Source organism: Lissotriton helveticus, chromosome 2_1 (assembly GCF_964261635.1).
Source record: "Lissotriton helveticus chromosome 2_1, aLisHel1.1, whole genome shotgun sequence".
Lineage (NCBI taxonomy): Eukaryota > Metazoa > Chordata > Amphibia > Caudata > Salamandridae > Lissotriton > Lissotriton helveticus.
The window spans coordinates 1,223,991,671-1,224,017,751 of record NC_136059.1 but is presented as its reverse complement, the minus strand read 5'-3'; the positions used below and the strand labels follow the sequence as shown (position 1 = coordinate 1,224,017,751).

Sequence of the window (26,081 nt, the reverse complement as noted above, 5' to 3'; positions counted from 1 at the left end):
AACTCTACTTTAACCACCCACAAGACTGCATTACCCTGATAAGGAGCCCGTGCTCAGAAATTCAATGCAAAAACAAAGGTTACAGGGACGTTATAGTTAGGAAATATTGTTTTTTAAATTGAAATTCACTGAACAAAACCAAAGGTTACAGGAAAGTTATAGTTAGGCTCAGATTTCACTTGTACAAAAGCAGAGAAATTCAGCAGCTATAGTTAGCTGAGCCTACTATAACTTATGCCCTCGCAATGCACTGCTTATGGCTTTACATATTACATCACTCATGAAATGGTCAGTGACATCACTGATGACATCATCAACAGAACCCTGTACACACTCACTTATACCCCCCACAACCTCCCATACATTCACTCACCTATCCATACAACCGCTCACACATCTACTTGCTCATCCACAGAGCCACTCACACACCCATTCACTCACACAACCACTCACTCACACAACCACTCACTTACCAATACATCTACTCACACAACTACCCACTCACCCATACACTCACTCACACAGCCACTCACTCACCTGTACAGCTCCTCCTACTTATTCAACCATGCAGCCACTCACACACCCAGTCACTCACCCACACAGTCTCTCAACAGAGCCATTCAAACACCAACACAACCACTTGCATACTCATTTACACATTGATACAAGAACGAATAGTTTTCTTACCTGTCGGTGTAGTTTTGCAGCTTGAAGATCTTTCTGGATTCACTATGCTGTGCATTATTCCGCGGTCTTGTGGTTGGGTCCGGATTCGTAGTCTTTTCTTTGTTTTTTTTTTTTTTTTTCTCTTTGCCCAGGTGGGCGTCGGCGTCACACCCCCTTTGGGTGTATTTCCGGTGACGTCGGCATGCTTCCTGCGGAAGCTCCCACTCTTGGGCGCCATCTTCGGGTTCTTTTTTTCCGTGTTTCTTTCGTTTCCGAAGTAATGGCAATGTTCTTCTTAGTTTGTATTTACCGCTTTGTATTTTCAAAGTCTATTCTTTAGTTAACCACCTCTTCTCTCTCCAGCCTCATCTTTCTGGCGGAGGTGGGTGGGTTCGCTAGTGAATCCAGAAAGATCTTCAAGCTGCAAAACTACACCGACAGGTAAGAAAACTATTCGTTTTGCAGCGTGAATCTTTCTGGATTCACTATGCTGTGCATAGATTTTGTAGCGGTTTCTCATCTCTGTGGCGGCTGGGTGGAAGATGAGCGTTGGGTGTTGAATATGTGCTGTAGCACCTTCTGTCCCACTTGAGCTTCCTTGTTCATTTGTATGTCCACACAGTAGTGCTTCGTGAACGTGTGCACCGAAGCCCATGTTGCCGCCAGGCATATGTCCTCTATGGGTGTGTTAGCCAGGAAGGCTATTGTAGCGCCCTTCTTCCTGGTGGAGTGGGCACGTGTCCCCTCAGCCAGTTCCTGTCCTGCCCGTTTGTGGCAGAGTTGGATTGTTTGTGCGATCCATCGTGCAATGGTCCTTTTGGTTACTGCTTTGCCCATGAAGCTGTTTGCGAAGGACACAAAAAACTGTTTCGTTTTCCTGTGCCCCTTTGTCCTTTCAATGTAGTGCATGACTGCCCTTCTGGCGTCCAGGGTGTGCAGAGCTCTCTCTGCGCTGGTTGTGGGTTTTTGGAAAAAACTCGGTATCTGTATAGACTGGTTCATGTGAAAATTGGATACCACCTTCGGCATGAAGTGTGGGTCAGTCCTCATCACAACTCTATCGTTGTGTATTTGTATGTATGGTTCTTGTAGCGTCAGCGCTTGAAGCTCGCTTACTCTGCGTAAGGACGTTATCGCAACCAGGAAGGCTGTTTTCATAGTTAGCATCTTTAGGGAGGCCTTGTGAAGTGGTTCAAAGGGCTCTTTCATGAGTTCCGTTAGGACTGTGTTCAAGTTCCATGCAGGTGGCGGCACCCGCTTGGGTGGTGCGATCCTTTTCGCTCCTTCTAGGAATCTCTTCACCACCTGTGATGTGAAGAAGCTCCTGCACGTTTCTCCCCTTGTGTAGGCTACTATCGCTGCCAAGTGAACTCTTAACGAGGATGAGCTAAGGTTCTTCTCCAGTAAGTGCGTCAGGTACCTTAGCACTGTGGAGTCCCTCTTCATCTTATTGTGGAGTCTTTCCTGTCTGCACCATATTGTGAATCTTTTCCATTTCGCAACGTAGCACTTTCGAGTGCTGGGCCTTCGTGCCTCCCGAAGTACCCTCAGGGTGCTTTCTGGTAGTCTCAAATGTGCGAACTCTATGTCCTCAGGAGCCACGCTACTAGGCTCATGCTCTCTGGCTCTGGATGCAGTACCTCTCCGTTCTGCATGGACAGTAGATCTTTCCTCCTGCTGAATCTGTGGGGTGCACACTGTGTCATCTCCATGATCTGCGAGTACCAGGTCTGCCTCGCCCACTGCGGTGCGACCAGTATCAGTGTCATGTTGCTCGCTCTGCACTTGCTCAGTACTCTGTGCATCAGTGGTATCGGGGGAAAGGCGTAGGCAAATGTCCTTGACCAATCTATCCATAGGGCATTCCCCAGTGTCCCCTCCTCGGGCTGCCTGGATGCGAAGTTTTGGCATTTTGCATTCTGGCGTGTGGCAAACAGGTCCACCGATGGTGTCCCCCACCTGTCGAACAGGTATCTTGTCTCCTGAGCATTGAGCTCCCACTCGTGGGATGCCGATGTCTGCCTGCTGAGCCAATCGGCTTGTATGTTGTCCTTCCCTGGTAGGTGTATGGCTAGCAGGTCTATCTTGAGAGGGATGGCCCATCTCCATATCTCCTGCGCCAGCGTTGAAAGCGGTGCGGACTGTGTGCCCCCCTGCTTGTTGATGTAGAACATCGCAGTGGTGTTGTCTGTTTGTATCAATACCCTGTGCTTGTACAGTCTTGTTTGAAAGGCCTTCAGTGCAAGGAAGATTGTCTTCAATTCTAAGTAATTGATGTGCTTTGTGGCATCCGTCGGTGTCCACAGTCCCCTCACCTTGAGCTCCTCCATGTGAGCGCCCCATCCCTTCAGGGATGCGTCTGTGGTGATGGTCACTGTTGGCGTTGGGGGCGTTAGAGGCTTTCCCCTTGCTATGTTCTCCATGGTCCACCATGTCATCTCCTTCTGCACTGCGTGCGTTACAACCACTAGATCCTCCCAACTGCCTGTAGCTTGTGACCATTGCTCCTGTAGCCATTCTTGAATGGGTCTCATGTGGAGTCGTACATTCGGTACCAGGTGGATGCATGATGCCATCATCCCCATGATCTTGCTCGCCGTCCTCACTGTCCGAGCTTGTCCCTTCCGGTAGAGGCGAGTTTCCTTCACCAGCGCCCTCGCCCTCTTCTCGCTGGGGAACACCTTGCCCTGTAAGGTGTTGATCTGTGCTCCCAGGAAGATCTTCACTTGTTCCGGCTCCATTGATGATTTCTTCCAATGGATGGAGAACCCCAGGTTTATGAGCGTGCTGGTCACTGTATGTGCGTGCAGCTTGCATTTCTGGTATGAGTTTGCTTTCACCAGCCAGTCGTCCAGGTAAGGGTATACATGTATTCCCTGCCTTCTTAGGTGCGCTGCGACTGCTGCGAGGCACTTTGTGAAAACTCTTGGTGCCGATTTTAGACCGAAGGCCAGTGTCGTGAACTGGTAGTGGCTTTCTCCGACGGTGAACCTGAGCATGTGCTTGTGCTTCCTGTTCATTGGGATGTGCAGGTATGCGTCTTTGAGGTCTATAGTGACCATGAAGTCCCCGGTCTGCAACTGTGGGAGCACCTCTTGCAGGGAGGTCATTTTGAATTTTTGCGTTCTTATGAATTTGTTCACGAACCGTAAATCGAGAATGGGCCTCATTGTCTCGTCTACTTTTGGTACCAGGAAGTATGTTGAGTATACTCCTGTGTTTCTTTCCTTGAAGGGTACCCTTTCTATGGCCTGCTTCTGCAGGAGTTCTTTTGCTTCTTCCTGAAGGCACTGCAGCTGCTTGCTTGCTAGCGGCTTTCTTCTTGGTTTTCTGTTTGTTGGCCTCGCCTCCAACTCTATGCAGTATCCGAATTGGATAATGTTGAGGATCCATTTGTCTGATGTGATTCCTCTCCACTCCTGGAGGTGGAATCTTAATCTTCCTCCCACTGGTGTCCTGTGGTCGTAGGTGTCTAGTTTGTCTTGACCCATCTGTACGTGCTGCCCCCTGGGATCTTTTTTGTGGGTGGGCACACGGATTTTTTTGAAGTCACTTGGAGGTGGGCTGCTGGCCCCCTCTTCTATTTTGTCCCCGTCCATTTCTCCCTCGAAAGGACTGGCCTCTTTGTTGGTACTGCCAGGGCTGTTTCTGATGGCCCTGCTGACCCTGCGAGTCTGCCTGGTGCGTTTGCTGGAAAGCCTGGTGTGATGTACCTGGCTGGTTTCCGCCTCTTCCGCCGGGCCTCCGTGACGGGGTGCCCCTCTTGTTCCCTCTGAACTGCAATGCTCCCATGGATCTTGCTGTTTCGTTATCCTTCTTAAGTTGGCTGAGTTGCTCATCAACTGTTTGTCCGAAAAGCGTACTGCCGTTGAATGGTGTGTTCAGGATGCTGTGTTGCACCTCCGGTTTGAAACCGGATATCCTGAGCCAGGCGTGTCTCCTTTCCGTGACGCCCATCATCATGAGCCTGCTGGCGGTGTCTGCCCCATCCAGGGCCGTCTTAAGGCAAGAATTTGCAGCATTCTTCCCCTCTTCAATTAGCTTTTCGGCTTTCTGCTTGGCATCCTGGGGCAAGTCCTTCACCAACTGCCCCAGTCCCTCCATGATTTGGTACATGTGTCTGTTTACCAGGGCGTTGGAATTAGCCATGCGCCAGTGGGTCGCGGCATTCCGTTCGATCCTTCTGCCCACCAGATCCATCCTTTTGCTCTCTTTATCCGGTGGCGGGCCCGAGGTAGTGGGTACGTTAGCCCTCCTCCTTGCTGTGGCCGTGATAATGGAGTCTGCGGAGACCGTGCCCTGAATGTAGGCCGGGTCCTTTGCGGCATGCTTGTACTTCTTCTCAGTTCTGGGAGTTACTGCCTTGCATGTTGCGGGCTCCCTGAAAGCTTCCTTCCCCTGAGCCAAGACGCTCTCGAGCATCGGGAGGAACTGGCTCCTCGTTTGTGTTGGGAGCAATGTTTCCAGAAGGAAGTCTGCTTTCTGCTTCTCTTCGTCGAGCTTGAGCTTGAAAGCTGCTGCGGCAGATTGTATCACCGCGTTGTAGGCCCCGATGTCGTCCGGCGGCGAGGGCCTCGAGGGGTAGGTGTCGACCACCTCCTCCGGGCTGTCGGTGTCGACATCGATGTAATCTACCTCCTGAAGGTCATAGGGCGCCGACTCTGTGTCTGTCCTGCCCTCATCTTCCTCCCCATAGCTGTAGCTCTCGTGGGGATTCTCGTACTCCTCCTGGTCGTCGAACACCTCGACGTCCTGGTCTTGCTCGGTGACTTCGGCGACCTCTTCTTCTTCCTCCTCGACCGCCTCCAGCACTGGTGGCTTGGTCTTGTGAGGGATCGTGAAGGCCTTCATCCTTGCGTCGAAATCTTTTTTCCGCTGCATGAAGTTCTCCATTTCTGCCTCGAGGCGCCTTCTTTTCTTTTCCATCTCGGCCGCGTGTTCCGCGTCGGATGGTTCCGCCGCTCTCTTCGACGGATGGCTCGTCGCCGTGCCTCTCGGAGTCGAAGTTTTCGACGTCGAACCGGATATCGGGTCTCTGGTCGTCGTCGACAGTTTCGGGTCTTTCTCCCTCGTCGATCGATCCTTTTCGGGGACGATTTTCGACGTCTTCTGCTGATCAGCAGCTCTCGGCGCCGGGGACTCCTTCTCTGAGGATCCGCTGGGCCTGGGAGTAGTCGCGGACGCCGCCTTTTTTGGCGTCGGCGCTTTCGGGGTCTTGCCCTCGATTTTTCGAGACTCAGAGTCTCTCGGGTTCTTGGGGGCCGAAGAGTCTCCTACCTTGTCAGAAGTCTTCGTGTAATCGGTCTCTACGACCGTGTAGCTGTCGTCTTCGGCGGCAGCGTTGTCTTCTTCCTCGGAGGACATCCCCAGCTCGTAGAGCGACGGGGTCGGGGCCTTCCCCTGCAGGGCGGCGTGTGCTACCCTCTGCCTCTCTCTCACACGAAGGGTCTTCGGGGTGAAGGCGGAACAGGCGTTGCAGTCTCCGCTTTCGTGGTCCACCGGTAGGCAAAGGTTGCATACCGGGTGCTGGTCCTTCTGCGCGTACTTGTGGTGGCAGTTACGGCAGAACTTGAACGGCGTGTTGTCCATCCTCGAGCGTCCAGGGCCTCTCTGGTCGCGTGTTCGTCGACGGTCGTCGAAGATCTGGATGGAAAACGCCTTATCTTTGCTTGTCTTTCGTCGGTGAAGTCCCCTGGAGTCTTCAGATGACTTCTCCTCGTCTTTTCTGTATTTTCTTTCTTCTTTCTCCAAAAATGTCTGGAGCCCAAACGGGAACGATCCAGACCCGACCGCGGAAAAAAAAGAATCTGAAGATGGCGCCCAAGAGTGGGAGCTTCCGCAGGAAGCATGCCGACGTCACCGGAAATACACCCAAAGGGGGTGTGACGCCGACGCCCACCTGGGCAAAGAGAAAAAAAAAAAAAAAAACAAAGAAAAGACTACGAATCCGGACCCAACCACAAGACCGCGGAATAATGCACAGCATAGTGAATCCAGAAAGATTCACGCTGCAAAACTCACATGTCTACTTACTCACCCATACAGCCACTTATAATGTCACTCTCCAATATAGCCACTGCCACACCCACTCAGTTAACCAAACACCCACTCAAAAAGCCACTCACTCACCCATACAGCCACTCAAGACACTGATACAGCCACTCACATACCCATTCACTCACCCATACAGCCATTCATACAGCCACTCACTCACCCATACAGCTACTCACACACCCACTTATTCACCCATACAGCTACACAAACACCCACTAATTCACCCATACAACCGCTCACACAACCATTCGCATACCCAGTCACTCAAACACCCACTCAAACACAGACACAGCCACACACATAATATATGTAAGAAATAGTATCGCTCATTAGTAGTACACAAAATATAAATATTTAACTTTTGTAGTAGCTTAGCTTAGCATATATGTTTAACACTCATAAACTTTTAGAATACACTTACACTTATTGGATGATATCCTCAGTGATGTCATTTGTGATGTCATTAGTGATGTCACTGACCATGTCATGAGTAATGTAATATGTGAGTGAATTGCGGGCGTAAGTTATAGCTAGCTCTGATGAATTTCACTGGTTTTGTACGAGTGAAATCTGAGCCTAACTATAATGTCCCTGTAACCTTTGTTTTTTTCTGTGAATTTCTAAGGTTTGTTTAATTCTATTTCCTAACTATAACATTCTTGTAACCTTTTTTTTTAAGTCAACACCTATATTTATATAAATGTACACAAAACTTTGCAGATCTGTTGCGCCTGTTTCATTGAATGGTCAGTTGGATTTTGCTGAAATGTGGCAGTAGTAGATATTAGGGTACGCAGATGATGCTTTTGGGTACTGTAGGTAGGTAGAGTAAGTATTTTTTCAGTTGTAAGTTTTTCCAACTTAGCAGCACAATACTGATAAAAGTAGCAAGGAAGCCCAAAAAATAAACTAGACTGCATATGTAAAGTTTCAGATTTACTACATGAGCAACTGAAAGCCCCATTTATGGTCACATGCTAATGGAAACCTATAATCCAATGCATAACAATACATCTTAATCTAGATAAGTTTTCTCAGCATACTCTCTGACTCACAAAATAAAACTGTGTCCAACAATCCAAACAAAAACCATCTTCCTTATGTACTGCTGCGCATCAAAATAGAAAAGTGACCTAGCAGTGAGTGTTGGCCTTCCAGACTGCCACCCTAGCTCGGTTGTAATACCAATAGTGGGCCATCTTCTGCGTAGATTATTTCCCTAATACACTAAAGGAGGAGGTAAGTGCTCTGTGGAAGATGTTGGCCCATTCCCTTGATGTGAAGGTGCGTCTAAGTGAACCTCCCACCTCTTTTGCGTTGGATACTTACTGTTGTCTGTGGGTAAGTGCAGAAAGGTGTACATGTCATCCATTTCAGTGAATAACCAGTATTCAAATTTAGTGAGTGGTTTACTAGCATACGGTTGGATCGATGAATAGGTGACCCAGTGTTTAACCGCTGCATAGTGCCGAAATTCACTGTTAGGGAGGCCATAGCTGTCTCGGAGTTGCAGGAAGTCAAGTGCCCCAAATGATCGTTTAGGTTGCCATTGCGATTACAGCTGGCTGTTTTGCCGTGCATGATAATCTTTCCCCATGAGTGCGGGTGGGAATGCCAGGATTCCTATAATCGGAGTGAGCAGGGAAATAGGGAAGGACAGTCCTTTCTTCACCATCACTCTATCTCACACCCTCATTGTGGAGCTGGTGATGGGGGAGATGTACAACTCTGATGGGTGATGCTTTTTGGGAAGCCACGGAACCTTCCATATATGAACCATTGCTATGACTTGGTTAATGAAGGACCAATGTTTTTCCGTGAGGGGCATAATCCATTCAACCATGTATCTAATTTGGGCAACAAAGTAGTAGTGTGTAAGCTGATGCACCACAAGGCCACCATCTGGAACCGAGAGGTATGCATGTTTTCCTGTCCATGCGGGCTGTCTTACCATCTCAAGTGTGTGACTCTGTCCTGTGCTGGAGTTTTGTTAGCACAAGCAGTGGAAGGACCTAAAGGAGTGTCTGCATTATGTAGAGGAGCTTGGGTAGCAGTGGCATCTTCAGTCCAGCTAGTATGCTTATCCAGGACAGACCACCTAATTTCCAGCTCTGAAGATTCTTGCGGGTAGTGTCTAGGAGTGAGTGATAGGTACACTCCACCATCTCCCTAAGCGAGGAACATAAAGTTAGTCACAGATATCAGACCCTTGTATGGGTCCATTGGAAGGGGAAGTTTCACTCCAGAATGGCCTGGCTTGCCAGTGGGGTGGTCAGGTTTAGGATTTCGGTTTTATGAAAATTGACTTTGAAGCCCAAGGCTCTCCCAAATGCCGTAAGATCTTCCATAACAGGGGGAGGTGCATGGGGTTGGGTCAGTGCGATCATTACGCCATCAGCATATAGGGCCAGTTTATGCTCTTGCGCACTAAAGCGGATACCTTTGACCAGTGTATTTGCCTGTATCCTGTCTGCCAGAGGTTCCATGTAAAGTGCAAAGAGAACAGGGGACAGAGGGAAGCCCTGCCTGGTATCCCTGGAAATCGCAAAGGGCAGAGGCAGGGTGTAGTTAACTTACACCTGTGCCGTCGGGCTAGGGTAGATACTCCAAACACATGTCAGGATCGCCCTTTCCAGCACCAGCCAGAAAAATGGTCAGTGCACCCAATCAAATGCCTTTTCGACATCGGTGGACACAAGCAGTGCTGGCATGTCTGACTAGGCAGCCTTGTCCATAAGATGGAGGAGGTGTTTGGTGTTGTCATTGCAGCCTTTTTCAGGGAGGAAGCAGTTTCATATGGGTCAATTAATACCTGCAGTTGTGGGTTCAACCGGGAGGCCAGGACACCCGTAAAGGGATTAGCATCAACATTCAAGAGGGAAATGGGGAGAAAGGATGCACACACTGCACAGGATCTTTCCCGGGTTTTGGTATGACTGTAATAACTGACTAGCTGATGGTGGGGGGAAAAGTGCCTGAGACTCCTATGGAGTTTTGAGTCGGACAGGTATAGGAGCAAGCTGGGGCCCAAAGAGTTTGTAAAATCCCAGGGTTAAGCAGCTAGGCACCCGGGGCCTTACTGACTTGAAATCTGGAATTTGTGGGCAGTAACTCAAGCTCTAGGGCATCACTGCCGGGTAGGTGTGTAGGCGGCCCCGGTTGCAGGGGCCCCTGGCAGTCCCCCATAATCGCCTCCTCAGCATCTAACAGGGTTGTAAAAAAAATACTCAAAGGCCCTGGCGATCTTGCTGTCCTGGCAGGCTCTATTACCATCTGCCTGGCTGATTTCAGAAATTGGATGTTTTTGGGATTAGGTTGTCAATTTGTGGACCAGGAGCCATCCAGCTTTATTACCCCCTGCATAATATTTGGGCTTTGTCTTTAGGAGGACCTATTTCTGCTCTGTCCCAGTCCAGTGCCTTAAGTTGTCACATGACTAGATTCAGCTACCAACGTAGTCTGTGTGCACCTGTACACCTCTTCTAATTCACTTACCCCATGCCTCTAATTCCTGCCTCTTCTCCCGTTGCTCCGGTTGAGCTTAGCAGATATCGCAAAGAAGGCCCCCCTTACAAATGCTTTCAGTGTAAGATGGGCGTGTCTGGAGTATCATCTTCGAGAAAGTGATGAATAGTGTCCTGTATCTCTTAATTTCTGGAGTCATAAGCAAATAAAGTGTCATTGAGTCGCCATGAGTGGACCTGAACCCATCTGCCTGGCGTATTAAATGTCAGTGTGATCTGGGAGTGGTCAGACGTTACCGCCACTTCTAAGTCTGCCTGTAGCAGGGTCCCCAGAATGCGCAGCGTAGCTAGGAAGTGGTCAATTCAGGTGTAAGTTTGGTGGTGTGCAACTCAAAACAATGTATGCCCCTTTGAGATAAGGTGTTTAGTGTGCCAAGCATCCACTAGGAACACACCGGTGAGCCCAGTGTCTTCCAATTGGTGGTTGACTGCCCCAGCCATGTAGTATGTGTGACAAGAAAGGGAGCAAGGCCGAACCCCGGTGGGGAGCTCTTCCCATGCGTCCACTGCCTTTAGTGCCTGCACAACTGTGTGCACCTACCCCTGTGCTCGAGGTCGGCCAACAGTGAATTTCAGAGTCCGGGTATTCAAGAAGATCCAGGGTCGGCACTCAGCAATTCCCCCGTGGTATCCCAGAGTGAGATCTCCTTCTAGGAGGAATTGGATTGGGACATGGATCCTCCCCATTATTCTCCAGGGTTGCCCACAGTCCCAGTAACCTGCGTCCCTGCAAGCTGACCGACATGCCAGCAGAGTCTACAGGTCCCAGCTTCACCTCCTGCCCCTGTGGATATCCCCGGCCTACAGTGTCTAGCTCCTCAGGGGGAGGGGGCTCTCAATCCTGGTCCCTCTTTAATCCAGATGAGGGGGTCTGTCTCCACTGTATGCATGAGTAGAGGTAGCCAGACCCAGGCGGCAGGGTCGACACAGGCACCCCAGTAGACTCCAACTTCTCTAGGCTCCATGGCACTCCTCGTGGCAAGTGGGTGGGGAGCACAGTGATCAGGTCCTCAGCAACAGCCCCCTCCGGTCATCGGGACAGTCGCCCAGGTACAGCAAAGTGGAGGGGGTTAGGGCAGTAGCAGCACTGCAACTTGCTCATGAGTCTCTAGGGCTCAACGGTTCGGGGGGTGCGCACTGTGGCTCAGCCCCCTCCAAGATGGCAGCACTGCTTCATGGATGGGAGGCAGTGGCCTGTTTTTGGCTGCAGGAGGCTGCCTGGAGGCTCTGAGGTGCGCCCAAGGCTCCACGGGAAGGGGGGAGGTCTTCACTTAGTCATGGGAAACCTCACAAAGTTTTAGCCCCCCAGGACTGGGCCCCACCAGCTGCTGAAGTCGTTGGGCTGTGGAGCTTTGTGAGGGAGCGCCTAGCAGTTCGACATCTTCGCCACTGCCTTTTAAATGTGAGTCACTATGCTGGTCGTGGTATTGGCAGAAGTAAGTGGTTGGAGGTCATCAGAAGGAGGTACTTGGCAAAATGAAGTAGATTGATTGCTTGCAAGGTTTTGGACAGATTGTAGCAATGCAGTAAACGTGTATGAGTAGGTTCCCAGTTTCTGTGATGTATGAATATTGATGAGGATGCGGTTTGCTCACTGGTCATTTATAGCTGCAGATAGGGATATCTAAGATTACTGACAACAGAGAAGAGAAGGCTGAGGTAGAGGCTGTGAATCAACCTTTTGGATGTCCTTGGCACGGATGAAGGTGTCAGGGGAGTTATCAATTTGATAGCGCATGTCTGATTACTCCTCTGATGACACTACACAGAGAAAAGTAGAAGCTCAAATTTTAGAAGGATTTTTTGGAACACTGTGGTACTGATGAAATAATTGATAGTATAACAATGAATTTGACTATAATGTATTTTCCATCTTTTATGAGCTTATGTCTTTGAAATGTATCTATATTTTCATGTTATACCATTTTTTGAAACTTGTGTATGCTTTGGGTTAGCAAACATTTAAATATATTTTGTGTTGATAAAATAAAATATAGCAATGTTATGAATCAAAACACAATTATTTGCATGCGCCCTTACCTTCCACATGCAACCTGGGAGACATGCAGCTCACGTAATTCAACCACCAAACGAGGGAGGGGCTCGTTTCTTGCATATTTGTGACCAAGCTGTCCATGCTCTCCTGCCCCAAAGGTGTAGACCAGTCCATCCTTTAAGAAGAAAGATGAATATCTCTATAAAACCATTAGCGCTATTGGGAGGTTTGATGGATCAATGCAGAAACTGTGAAATACAGATATGTGAACTCATATATTCAATTTAAACTTTATCATAAAGGATTTATTATGTTTTATTTAACAGCAAAACATGATTTATCCCCACTTAAGAGCATTTAACTATTGATTTACCAAGAAAATGTATAGGTTGTGACATTGCTAAAATTACACAATTCTTCTGTTTGCACTCTCATATAAGCAAACTGTACTACTTTGAAAACTGTTAGCTTTTGAACACATAGAACAATAAGGCTAACTAAACCCATATAAATAGAACTGATTTACAGAGGTCTCAATTTAGACACCTTGGGGCATATTTATTAAAGGGCTGTGTCGCTTTTGCACTACTTAATGGGGCGCATGTGTGAAGCAACCCTGAAAAGCAATTTATCAAGCCATACAAGGCCGCTTTGCGTTTCCCTGAAGGGCTTGATAAATCTGCAGTAACGCAATGCAGCGCAAATCGCTACATTGCGTTACTCTGCCCCAGGAGATGTTCCATGGGGTTGCCTTGTGTCACTTGGATAACGTAATGGGGCATGCACTGTTGAACTAATGTTACTTTTGTGATATTGTATCACTTACGCCACGTCAGGTCTGCAGCACAATTATTAGAAGGGTTGACATGCACGTGAAAACTTAATCCCACATTGATTAACGGCTAGGTGTATTTACGTAGCAGCTTCAAAATCTCCATACTAATGAAGAGCTATGTGTATTTACGTAGTGACTTCAAATATATAATATGATATGCCTTTCTAGGGGAGGTGTAACAAAGATAAATATCTTTATTTCTCGATGATACTTCCTCTTTCTAAGCGTGCATTCTGCAGCACATATCAAAAGAGGAAAATGCCTCAGGGGATTGTTTTTGTGTAGGAAGCTGCCCTTTCCTGCACAAAAATTTATCCTGCTAACAACGCAGGCACCCTTCACTATGGCGCAAGGGTGCCTGCATTGGCGCTAAGCAGCATATTGTGCGCCAGCACTGGGAAAAGGCTGGAATGCGCCCTATTGTGATAAAAACAGCCCATTCCTTCCCTTTCCCTGTAACGCAGAGCAGTGCAGCAAGGGGACTTTCGATGCTGCATTACTTTTTGATAAATATGGCCCCAACCTGAATAGTGCATGTCATATGCATTCCCAAGCTAACATGCATCTTCTTCAAACAGGGCAGCAGAGCAACTGTAATCCGCCCAGAACACTTTTCTAAAATCTTGAAAACATACCTTTATACCCCCTTTCCTTGGTAAGAATAGGAGTGGTGGGTGGCAAACAAAATGTTTGACACTTCTTATAGAGTTTACTGTATCCTTTTCACAGAGTAGTGATAAGAAAATAAAGATAAAAAGGACCGTGGCATCTGAACTCTGTCCTGTTTTCCTCCCCGCTTGAAAGAGTGGTCGCCCCTTCAGGAGTGAAGCTCATTAGCTATGCTGATGACACTCAGCTGGTGGTAGGGCTCACCCAGTTGGTGGAACAACCTGAAGTCTTTCATGACTGCCTTGCTAATGTCCATCGTTGGATGTCCCACTCTGCCCTCAAGCTAAATGGGGGGAAAACTGAGCTGATGCTCATGGGAAAATCCAGTCCCTCTATTATTGCTAGCTGCTGGCCCCGGTCCTTGGGTGACCCTCCGTCCCCCAAGAAGGAGATCAAGACCTTGGGAGTATGGTTGGAGGAAGATCTGTCCTTTAGGACCCACGCAAGGAAGACCGCAGGGGTGTGCTTCGGTTTGCTTCGGTCAGCTCGCAAGGTTTTACCACTGCTCCCTGATCCAGCGAGGAAGCTTTTGATTCGTGGTCTAATCTTGTCGAGGCTTGACTACGGGAACGCAGTGTTTTTAGGGGCTCCCGAAGTGACTTTGAAAACCCTCCAACAGGTACAAAATGCAGCCGCTAGAGTATTGATGGACGTTCCCAGAAGACATTCAGCTGCCCCAGCCCTGAAAACGCTTCACTGGCTCCCCGTTAGGGAACGGGTGAAATTTAAAGCGTTGTGCACGGCCCATAAAATCTTGCATGGTAAGGGCCCACCGATCCTTGCCCCCATGGCACGCCCCTATAAGCCCACACGCCTACTGCGTTCGGACCAAAGACATCTCCTGCAGTCAACTAGAGTAAAGAGAGCTCGCTCTGGGGGTAGGCGCTTCTCAGTGCAAGTGGCTGCACTGTGGAACTCCCTTCCCTTTAAGATCCGTTCAGAGCCTAAGATCCTACTCTTTAGGAAACTTTTGAAGACCCATCTGTTTCCAGTGTAGTGATTGTTTCGGTGCTTCTTTCTTGTGTCTGTACTGCGCCGGGATGCCCCTGGGTAACTGAGCGCATTATACATTTTATATAATATTAATAATAGCATTCCTGCGGTTGACTGTGACCACATAAATGTCAATATGATCTGTGTGACAAAGGGAGACAAGGAATCCTGTGCGCTGAGATATGTTACCTTACCAAGCACTATGTGCAGAACTCAGGGACTTGCTGCTTTCTCATCACTGCCCACCACTGCTTCTAGTCCTGCAAAAACAGCAAATTGATGGAAGGAAAGATACAATAAATCTCAGCCACTGGTGAGTGCTTTGGGCCCCAGCCCAAACCATCAGCTTTCAACAACTATGCTCCATGCTGGTATTTCCTGGCATACAGTGGTAACAGTGCCAGCCACCCAGTGTTTTGTTGCAGTTACAGACATCGCTTCACAATTAAAGACGTGGCATCAATGCAGCTCTGAGCTGCACTGTGAGCACTTTTAAAAAGCTATTAGAATCCCACTAAATACTCTTTACCTACACTTGATGAATGGGTACAACTCTTTCACCCATTCAGTAACGCTAGGAGCATCATTAAAACTAAGTGAAAATTCATACTCATAGTTGAGAGTTAGGTGAAAAGGGGACAGCATAATTGCCCTGGCACTTGAGCAAGGAATGGAGGGTCAAAATTATGTATTGGCTAATTACCTCTATTCTGCCACATCAAGGCTGGGAGCAAATAACATCCTTCGCTTTAGGCAAGGCCAGTATGCCAAAAAATGCAAGGTGCATCCCCAGCCCCCTACAAGGAGGAGCAGACAGACCACCACAAAACTTTAAGGAAAGGGAGGGAGGGATGAGGACGAAAGTCAAGGCAAAGTCCTAAAGCAATGGCTGACAGAACAAACTTGCCTGCCTCTATGTGACTCCAGGAAGATTATTAAATGCTGACTCTGTGGCACGGCCTCCCTGGTTATTGCCAGGCTGGTGGGGGAAAAGTCCCTTTTCTTTTTGGATCTATCCCTGAACTGCCGAACAGGCTCAGGAGAGATACGCATAGGGAACACTCACTTTTGCATTACTGAGCACTAGCTCTCCCTAAAGTTGTTTTTCACTCCCAATATTAATGAATGTCAGAATTTTTTTTAGGACGTGTTTGTTTAATTTTAGCCAACATACATTCCTCAGTGTACACCAATTTTCACTGGTATAGCATGTAAGTGGCAGCTATATATCCAATCAGTGTTGTTTTCCTTGTTTGGATTTGTGAACTCATTGTTACGTCGCAATGACATGAGAGGGAAATGAGATATATCTTGCTCTGAAAATGTATGATGAAAATTGAGTAAGAACAGCAAACTTATTAGTAATTAAAAAATTGGTTTTCACAAGGAGGATTGTGATGCACTTAACTAATGAGGCGCAAATTCTGCTTCAGTAATTAATTTCCATCATTTACATGTATGCAAGATTATAACATGGGGATGTTTACCACATCACTGCCAATTCTTTCCATTATCTCTCACAGTCAGATAATCCTGGCAGTTTCACTCCTAAAACAATATTGGTTGGCTTGTGTTAGAAATTAGCCATTCTAGGGTCAGTAAATTCCTATTTCATATTGTCCTGATTCTGAAGCTGCCTATGGCATAAAAATATTAAGATAAAGTAATTCCCAAAATACTCCCAATTTATCACAGTGCTGTTCAAATGCCTAAAATATGGGGCTGCACTCCAGGAAGATCTGTATTTTGTGATCAAGAGTAGGCCAGTCTAAATAAGTGCTCCTGCAGAATAATTACAGCTTTTATCTTTGGGGCTATCTTTCCTACAACTAAATTTACATCCTGAAAAAACATTTTCCCTCTTTGCACAGGCCTACCTGTGTATCAGTTGTATCTTAAGTGCCTGCTTTCCACCTCATTTCTGACTCTGGCTCCCTATTACCATGATGCCTATTAGCGGATTTGCTCACTACTCACATTTTCTCACTAGGCTTTCTACCCAGTTTGCAATCTACGGGGCCGATTACGATGGCGGGAAATCCACGACCGCCGGGCCGGCAGTGAGGACAACCAGGCCGGCGGTCGCGGATTTCCCACAATCACCCATAAAATTGCCTATTACGCCCACCTTGCGGGACCAGGTAAAATGGGGCAATGGAGGCGGTGCCATGCAGGCACCGCCGTGAGTATTAGGATGCCTGCTGCAAAAAGACAGGCGGAAAATGCCTTCGGGGTCCGTTGTGGGCCCCCGGGGGGGTGGTGTGCTGCACGTGGGGGGTACCTATGGTACCCCCCTACATTTCCATGTACAAGGTGGCAGGCACCGCATGGTGCCAGCCACATTGTACATTCAAATGTAAAACATGTATTTACAGCACCCGCCACAATGTAAACATACAGGATGCACCCCCCAGTGTGGCGGGCGCATCCTAATTAGTTTAGCGTGACCGCTGCACCATTTGCATACAAATTTCTGAAGGAAAATTGTAACTAACCCTAAAAATGTAACCTCCTCGGATGGGATTTACTATTAAATGTCCTTTCAAAAGACATGTATTGACATTTTTCTTAACTGAGGCCCACCCAACAAATGTCTTACATCCCACTGTTTTTGCTCTCTGGTCTTGTTTCTAAGTATCAAGATATTACATCCTTGAGAAGAATAGAGATATGATTTTCACAGACACTTTCTGTAGAATATTGAATTAAATTAAGGATAGTGGAGTCTCTGTATGAGGGATTTAGACTCTGCAGGAGACAAGAATCACTAAATTAACGTAGTGAGGAAAAATATTTAGATCCATGATCTCCTAAATAACATAATTACACTTTATATACAAATATATTCCCTCATTTTACCCCTAAAGGATCACTTACATTGGTGTTGCGATGATAAGCTTTTCAACACAGCAAACGGATAGGCTGCTCCCAATATAAATGCCACTACACAGTGTGCAGACTCAAGATATGCAATATATGTTTCTCATGAAAACAATTTTGATAAATACACACACCTTTGACAAAACAGCAGTGTGTTCAGCACCACAAGCGACAAATTCCACTCTTTTGTTCCACAGCGCTTTAACCAGAGTTGGCAAATATTGCTCTACAAAACAGAGAAATTTGAAAAAAGTTGACTATTTTAATGACACACTGGATTTCAGAGTAACAATATCTAAAATCTCCACATAAGCAGAATTCTTACAATTTAAATATTAAAGCAACAAATAATCAAGCTCTTGTTTGTCATGACTTATTTTCAGTGTTTGAGAAATCAGATTAAATAACAGCTAAAACCTGAGGTGCAGTTTCTAAGCACCTGTATTGCATTTCTGCTGATCATTTCTAAATCATTAACCAATCATCAATGGTAAGATAATGTAGCCTCCATTACGAGTAGCCAGGGAAATGGACCAGCATTTCCCCATGCCAGCAGTTACTGATACTGGAATTGATGGTAACTTGAGCAACTGGTAAAATCTGGGACTTTACAAGTCTTTGTTTGAAAGATCTATATTTTAAAACTGTAAGTAGATGCAGTGCTAGACAATCTTTAATTGTGCACTTTGCTAAATATAGTGTATTTTGAAAGGTTTCTTTGCACTATTCCAAAGTCCACTGGATGAACGTCCTCGTTGTTAAAAACACTTCCTGGGACCTTTCTTTAATAAATAGGTTGGGGAGGAGGAGCTACGCCAGCTGCCAACATGGCCGCATAAGCTCCCGGCTCCGGTGACCTCTGCCAGGGTAAACATCGTTTACAACGATGTTTTCACAACGCGGTACCTTTACACCGCGGCTGTGACAACGCAAGTCGTTACCACGACTTGCGCTGGAGGGCGCTCAAGGTCTAAAAATAGTTAATTTACTATCCTAACACCTTCCCTAGGGTCCACGGGGACTGGTGTTAGAATAGTAAATTAAACTATTCGAAATCCGCGCCCCCCCAACGCAAGTCGTGGTAACGACTTGCGTTGTCACGGCCGCGTTGTAAAGGTATGCGTTGTGACGGTACGCGTTGTACCGTCATATATCCTCTGCCAGTAGCTCGTATATCCTGTTCTTAATCCTGCATTCGCACCAGACTCCCGGGTTCATGAAGTATTGCTGCTTCTAAAGGTGTAATCCCGAGGTTTTTATCTCATCGGACTCCGAAGATACGCCGTGTTTCCATTCTCGGCCTAACATCGTGTGGAAGCCGGGGCCTCGATTTCTAGACTATCCGGGTTGGAGTTGATCAACAACGGCCGCTGGACCTGGACGGAGCCCGGTCCCCCCAAGTGTCTCGTAACCTGTTGGTTTTCAGATGGTGGCATTGTGACCGGTCTACACCGTGAACACAAAAGCGGATCGCGCCGGCTGCCGTGTCTGGGGGTCCGATGCCCGGAGACCCTGCTGACCTCCCGGGGTTGATGGGCTGGGCCCTCGCTATCGGCGACGGTGTCGATCTTACAAGACGGGGATCGCCCACTGTGATCACTGGATTTGCGTGGCCTGTTGCCCCGGAGAAGCCGGCCTCCGGGGTACGAATCCAGCTCTGCCTCTTCGCGAGAGGAGATGGGGCGGACGGAAGGTACGCCATCGCTACAGGCCGTCATGGCCGCCATTGAGGCGCTCCATTCACAGTTCACGGTCGTATTCCGGACACTGAGCGTGCAAGTTGACGGTATCCTGGGACCGGTCTCTGACTCTCCATTAAGCTCTCACCCACCTGCGATACCAGCGATGCAATGTACATCTGAGTTCGAGGTCCCCGGACATAACCTGGATCTACTGTGCTTTCCCGATTCTCAATTCACAGTCGGCGAACCCGTGTTTGTCGCTAGCGTTCCCTGCTCGATCCTGCTGCCGCTTCATTCAGCTATGGTCAGTCTTCTGTACTGTTACAAATCCCTCAGTGACTGTTGGACAGACGTGACATCTCTGGACACTTTCCTTCGCTCGTTTTGTGGAACTCGTGACTTTCTCTCCATTTGCCGATCCTGCAACACCGAAGTGAACTTTGACGATCGTCCTGCATTTTCGATTGAGATGGTGGTTCGACTGGAAAAGACTTTTATGAAGTACCGTACTGGCCAGGGATGATCTTGAGGGCTTGGGTTCGGTGAAATAGCTTGACTTAATGTCGGGATTGTACCTATAACGTGAAGGGAGTTGGGTGGTGCCTTGCTATACCCCCCTGATTGGTTTGTAAATTTGCTTTATGTCGGTTTGATTCTATCTCGGGGTGATGGCTTCTGGCGGGGGGGGGGTACGGGAGACCGGGGGTGTATTTGCTTTTTACGATTCTTCTCCTCCTCCATCTTTTCCCTTCCCTGGGGTTAGTTTAGAGGGCGACAGGCACGCTGCTAGTGGGGTTAGGTCGTAGCCATCCGCAGGGGTGCAGGGTGGGGGTTGGGGGGGTTTCTTATTTTTCCTTTATTTTGTTCTATGACCTTTCTGTTTCCCTTTTCCCTTCTTCACAAGAAATGTGGCACGTTCTCCTGATCATTTCATCCTCATATCTGGGTGTCTAGGGTTGAAGTCTCATATTCAGTATTCTGGACGGACAGGATCCGATTATGTTTGCCCAAGGCTATCTGTACCGTGTTGCTTTATCTCAGCTCCAATTTGTATCGATGTTTTTCAGATGCCTATAACTGTTGTGTATCCTCGGACTGTTCTTCCCGTTCAATGTTATGATATGTTCCGCCAAATGATGCCTGATATCTGTATTTCTATTCTTGTGTTATAATTAATAAAAATATATATAAAAAAAAAAAAATAGGTTGGCGTTCTAGTTGTTGAGCAAAGCTGAAATGTCCTTTCTTAACGCTTCAACCACGTAATACGTGCCAATACTGAACTTCAGCCTAAATGAAAGGACGCTTTAATCAGGAAAGTATTTAAACGCTCCTCTGCGTTACGATGACGCTGACATAGTCCCAAGCATAAGGTAGGAAGGATTCAAAGACTTCGTTATCTTTGAAACAAGCGCTTGACTGTACTTGACAACGCGCTCTCATGTAAGTTATCTACTGCGCTCGAGAAAAAGCATGCTCTTTGTAAACAGAAACACGCGCAGTGCGCTCGTGCAGGAGTTCAATTGTTCACTGTGCTTGAATTTCGGAATCCCTCGCGAGCAGAACCACGCGCAGTGCCCTCGTGGAGTTGATTTTCGTTACATGCAACACTTGAATAACTGCGATAAAAATGTTATCTTCTTTAAAATGTTTTTCTCGATAGAAAATACATCCCTCATTAATGAGCAAAATGAACTACAGCAGTTTCACACGACAATCAGTCTAGCGCGTAACCTTTAAATGTTGCTTTCAACAGGCGCAGCTTCCTTTTTCTTCAAATAAATACGCAAAAACGTATGTCTCTTCTCCAGAGTCAATAACATGTGGGGTAGAAAACTACTGACAAAGCAGCGCTTAGATCATAGTCTTTAAAAAGATATATACAGGCCTGATTATCTTCACAAGCATAATGTATACTCCTTCTCTCTCTGATGGCAGAGCTTCTTTATAACGTAGGTACTTGGCTGTGGCTAAATCGTCGCCAAATTGCAGTGAAGTATATTGTAATTAGAGTCAACAGATGGAAATACTTCTTGATCTGTATTTATTAGCCACAGCCTCAGCAGTCCACGGGTATCTGACCAATATAAAATCTGCTACTTCCAAAGCACATTTTAACATTCTACATTCCAGTGAGGTAACGCTGGAATGTAGTGTACATGAGATCACAACAAATTGCAAAATAAACATTTTTAAAGATGGGAAAACTGGGGTGACCAGTGTCTTTATTTTGTAACCTAAACTATATGTTTCCATTTTCTGATGGCTATGGTGTATAAGTAACATTAAATGCTACGTTGGTAAAAGGAAAAGCTAGTAAAAAAAAATCTTTAATAAAATGAGGTCCTCAAACCTATTGAGAGGTCATGAAAACGTGCTCTTTGCACACTACAAGACATATTAAAGGATCGCTGCTTAAGGACACTATTTGGTATTTATATATAGTCATCCCAGTTTTTTGTTTTAATCGGTAAACAGTGGCAACACTCTACCGGTAGGAAAATTATGTTTTAAAATTGAAACCAGTAAGCACTGATTTCAATTGTACTTTCTCTGCTTTAGCTCAAGTTGGACAGATGTTGTGTATTTCAGTGAACTGCACAGCTCAATGTTGATCTAGAATTGTTTGTGAGAATAATACTGAATAATGCTAAATTCCTTATCAGAAATATACACTTCTGCCAAATTTTACTTACTTTCCATATGGCCAAGTCCCAGTTGTCCAACAGTATTATTTCCCCACGAATAAACAGTGCCTGTTAGAGAAAGGGCAATGCTATGAGCACTTCCTGCAGTGATCTGGGCCAAGGGGCTGCCCATTAAGTGTTCCACAAGCTGCGGTGTGCTCTGGCGCGACGGTTGAGATCTAAGACCCAGCTGGCCATGAGTGTTCTCTCCCCATGTAAAAAGCTCTCCACCTTAAAAGAATAACAAAACACAGAAAAACATAAATTCCTGTGAAAGCTTACTGCAATCAGCAATTCGTGCTTAAAAGGATAGATCCTTAAATAATGGAAAGGTGAAAATGTTCATTCTGATACATACGAAAACTGGGTAACTAACTCCCAAAAAGTTTTTAAAGTACTCTAATCCACTTCCTTTCTCTCTTTGACATACTCACATTGGCACAACAGGCACAGTCATGTTCACGGTTTACAATTGTCTGAGCTTCTATGGTATATTGTGGTACACTGGTACATGTCCTAATTATATGCCAATGAAACGCCATAGCTTGGTTGCTTCGGCAACCATTCTGGGTTTATAGAATTTGCTGTGCCTGCTGCTTCTAAGGCTTTATGAGGAACTTGCACAAAATATGGCTCACCATAGTTATGAAACATCATGTCAATGCAATTGTTCATTATTTTACTCTCTAACACCCCAGAGCTCTAACGCATTCTAACACTGGCATGCATCTCTTTACAAAAACCTGTAAATCAAGGCTCCATCATATATTGATAGAACTTATAGTTATATTAATCAATAATCAAGCTTAATTTTATAAAAACTACCCCTGCTTGATGGGGGACTGGTGCAAGTTACCGTCACAAAAGGGAGCCAGAGACACTATATTTATTGTTTTTTCACCCTACCACTCAGGACGCCTATCCCTCACTGTTTCCTTACTTACTCTCGGAGGGAGGGCAGGGAATAATCTCCTGTCAGTTCTCGCTGACCATCTAAGATTAAGCAATTTCTTCCTGAATTCGAATATTATGCAACAAATAAGAATACTGGAGGGCCACACTGCATGTCACATATACATGAAAGGTATCAAATGACAGCCACAAAGAGCAGAAAAACATCATTGGTAATATTGGTAAACCTTGATTATCACTGATAAGTAATGCAGAGTTCAAAGGCAGGGCACCAAAACCTCACTTATACAAGTGTTAAGAAAGAGCGTATCCTATTGTCTTCCAGAAGATAGATTTCAAAAGGAATCCTGCAGGATAAAAATAAGACAACATTTGGAAGTAAAAATGCAATTGATAGACCCGTCAGCCTAAGGGTGGTTTCCCCAAACTTGTTTGACTTCAACCCTCCCATTCTTGTTGGCATTACAACTCTGTGCACTTTCCCACTGCCAACCATAGCTAAAGTGCTTGAGTCTATTCCCTAAAACATGGAAAAATTTGTTTTCACCTGATTTGCATGTTTTATTTACTTGTAAACTCCTAGTAAAGTGGTATACCATATAACCTGGGCATGTAAACTAAATGCTACGAGTGGGTGTGCAGCACTTATTGTGCCACCCACTTAAGTAGCCCTGTAAAACATCTCTCAGGTCTGCCATTGCAGCCTGCTAGCAGTTTGAAACTGGTCATTTGACTTGGAAAAATAACCTATTTGCCAAGCCTAAAATTTCCTTTTTAATGCATATGTCATCCCTAAGTTAGGCCCTAAACATCCCCTAGGGCAGGCTGCATTGTAACAAAAGAATTGGGCATGTACTTTCAAGTTTTACATGTCCTGGTAGTGAAAAACTCCTAAACTCGATTTTAACTATTAGGGTCTACCTCTCCCATAGGATAACATTGGTTTTCCATATTACATTTAATAAGTACTAACTTTTGATTGGGAGCAAGTAGAAAAGCCATGTTTGGTGTCTGAGAAATTGTAATTCAAAATCCACTATAAAAGTAAAGTCGAATTTGTCACTTTTAGAAAGCTGCCACTTATCTGCCCTACATGGTGCCTGCAGCCTGTTCCTGGGTCACATGACTAGGTGCGAGTGGCAGTTGGGTTTTATGTATTCTTCCCAGACAGCCACACAATAGAGGGATTAGGTTGCTTGGTAGGGCCGTCCCGGGCAGGATAAGGGGTGGGGAGAGAGCTTGGCACAGGTCCACTTGTAATTTAGTAGTCTGGGCCATTCTCTCACACAAACCGTTTCAAGCTAGTCTATTGTGTCTGTAGCTAGTCTGCAGCCAGTGCAGGGAGTCAGGAAATTCCAAGCACTTTTAAAAGGGGGACTTTTAGAAACTCCTCCTACTTCAAAGAAGGCACCAGGTATAAACAAGCAATGGCAAAATCATTCTGTTTCAACCTAAGCAAGAGATATTGGGCCAGATGTACAACGGTTTTTAGCGATAGCAAACAGACAATTGGGACGTTTGTGACTACTAAAAAGGGTTGCAGCATGTACAGACCCTTATTTTGCGAGTCTGTAACCTATTACGGACTTGCAAAGTAGGGTTTGCAAGTTGCTATTATGAAGGGGCGCGCCAAGGGCGTCTGTTCCTAACAGCCAGTCGCAGGGGAATGTATGTTTGTTTTGCGACTGCAAATGTGATTGCAAAACAATTGCAGTTTACCACCTACTCCAAATAGGTGGTAAGCCAGTCACAAACGGGAAGGGGGACCCCTTTCCCTTTGTGGAAAAAATTTTTAGGAGCAAGTAGTGGTCTCACAAACCACTGCCTGCCCTTAAAAAGAGGAAATACAACGTTTCATTTTTTTCTTTTAAACAAATCCGGCTTTCCTTTAAGCAAAATGGGCTGTATTTGAAAATAATAAGTTGTTTTATTTACAAAGCAAACACAGGCACATGGTGGTCTGCTGTCCCCAACAAGTCACCATCCCTGTGATTATAGCCCACTCCCAATAGGTCTCACATTGCAACCAGCCTGATGAATATTGATGAGGCAGGTCATTTACGACCCCATTGGGAATTGCTAAATGTATCTGAGACACAACAGTACATTCGGTTTTGCGAGTGGCAAATTGTGAGTCGTAAAAAATATCAATTTGTGACCCTCAAAACGGAATGGTCGTAAATCTAGCCCATGAGCTTTAGCCATGTTGTTCCACAGTGTGGCAGCTGCTCAGCATAGCTAAATGTCAGTGGGGTAAATGAGAGAGTAGTGGCATAGAGTGTCGTGGAGTGGTGTTGAGTGACCTGGAGTGCGGAAGAGTTGAGTGGCTTAGAGTGGAGTGGTGTGGTGTGTCATAAAGTGGGTTCAAGTGTCCTAGAGTGTTGTGGAGAAGAGCGGAGTAGAGTGGAGGGTGGAGGGCACATAGTGGAAGGACACAGAGTGGAGTAGGGTCTCATAGCATAGAGTGGAGTATAGTATTGTGGTGTAGAGTGCAGTTGAGTGTGGTACAGTGGAGTGGCATAGAGAGAAGTGGCACAGAGTAGAGTGGAATCGTGTGGCATAGAGTGGAGTGTTTTAGGTGTCACAAAATGGAGTGCAGTGTCATAGAGGGTCGTAGAGTGGAGAGACATGGAGTGGAGGGTCGTAGAGTGTTGTGGAGCATATAGTATCGCAAAGTGGAGTAGAATTGAGTGGTATAGAGTAAAGTTTCATAGAGTGAAGTGTTATAGAGTGTCGTGGAGGGTTGTCGACTGGAGTGTCGCAGTGTGGAGTGTTAAAGAGTGGAGTAGATTGACATAGAGTGGCATAAAGTGGCCTAGAGTGGAGTAGAGTACAGCACTCCTTCCAAACTGCTCCCCCCCCTAGATTAGAACAGATCACTCAGGTGGTAAAATCATCTAAATCTGGGGCCCCTGCGGACCCCTGCCCTCCTATAGTACTGCACCTGGTCCATGAAATTTTTAGCGAATATCTAGGAGTAGTATTTAATAAGATAATTCGGCCAGGCACTTTTCCGGATGTTTGGAAAACAGCATCAATTCTTCCACAGCATCTACAAAGGTTGCAGTGTCTTCAAAACGCGGCTGCCAGATTACTATTGGATAACCTAGGTTCCAGCCTGTTTCCCACGGCCTAAGAGCCCTTCACTGGCTCCCAAAGGATGGAAAGGATTAAGTTTAAATC

The 26,081-nt window shown here is 46.4% G+C and overlaps 1 protein-coding gene across 2 annotated transcripts in view; it reads right to left on the bottom strand.

Annotated features, from left to right (window-relative positions):
• LOC144818567 (E3 ISG15--protein ligase HERC5-like) overlaps positions 1 to 26,081 on the bottom strand; it is a 400,809-nt gene that overhangs the window by 314,506 nt on the left and 60,222 nt on the right. For both annotated transcript variants that reach the window (XM_078676098.1, XM_078676099.1), the window contains exons 4-6: positions 21,996 to 22,217; positions 17,752 to 17,843; positions 12,285 to 12,415 (exon numbers count right to left, since the gene is read on the bottom strand). In XM_078676098.1, coding sequence (XP_078532224.1) covers positions 12,285 to 12,415; positions 17,752 to 17,843; positions 21,996 to 22,217 — 445 coding nt within the window. The remainder of the gene's footprint in view (positions 1 to 12,284; positions 12,416 to 17,751; positions 17,844 to 21,995; positions 22,218 to 26,081) is intronic.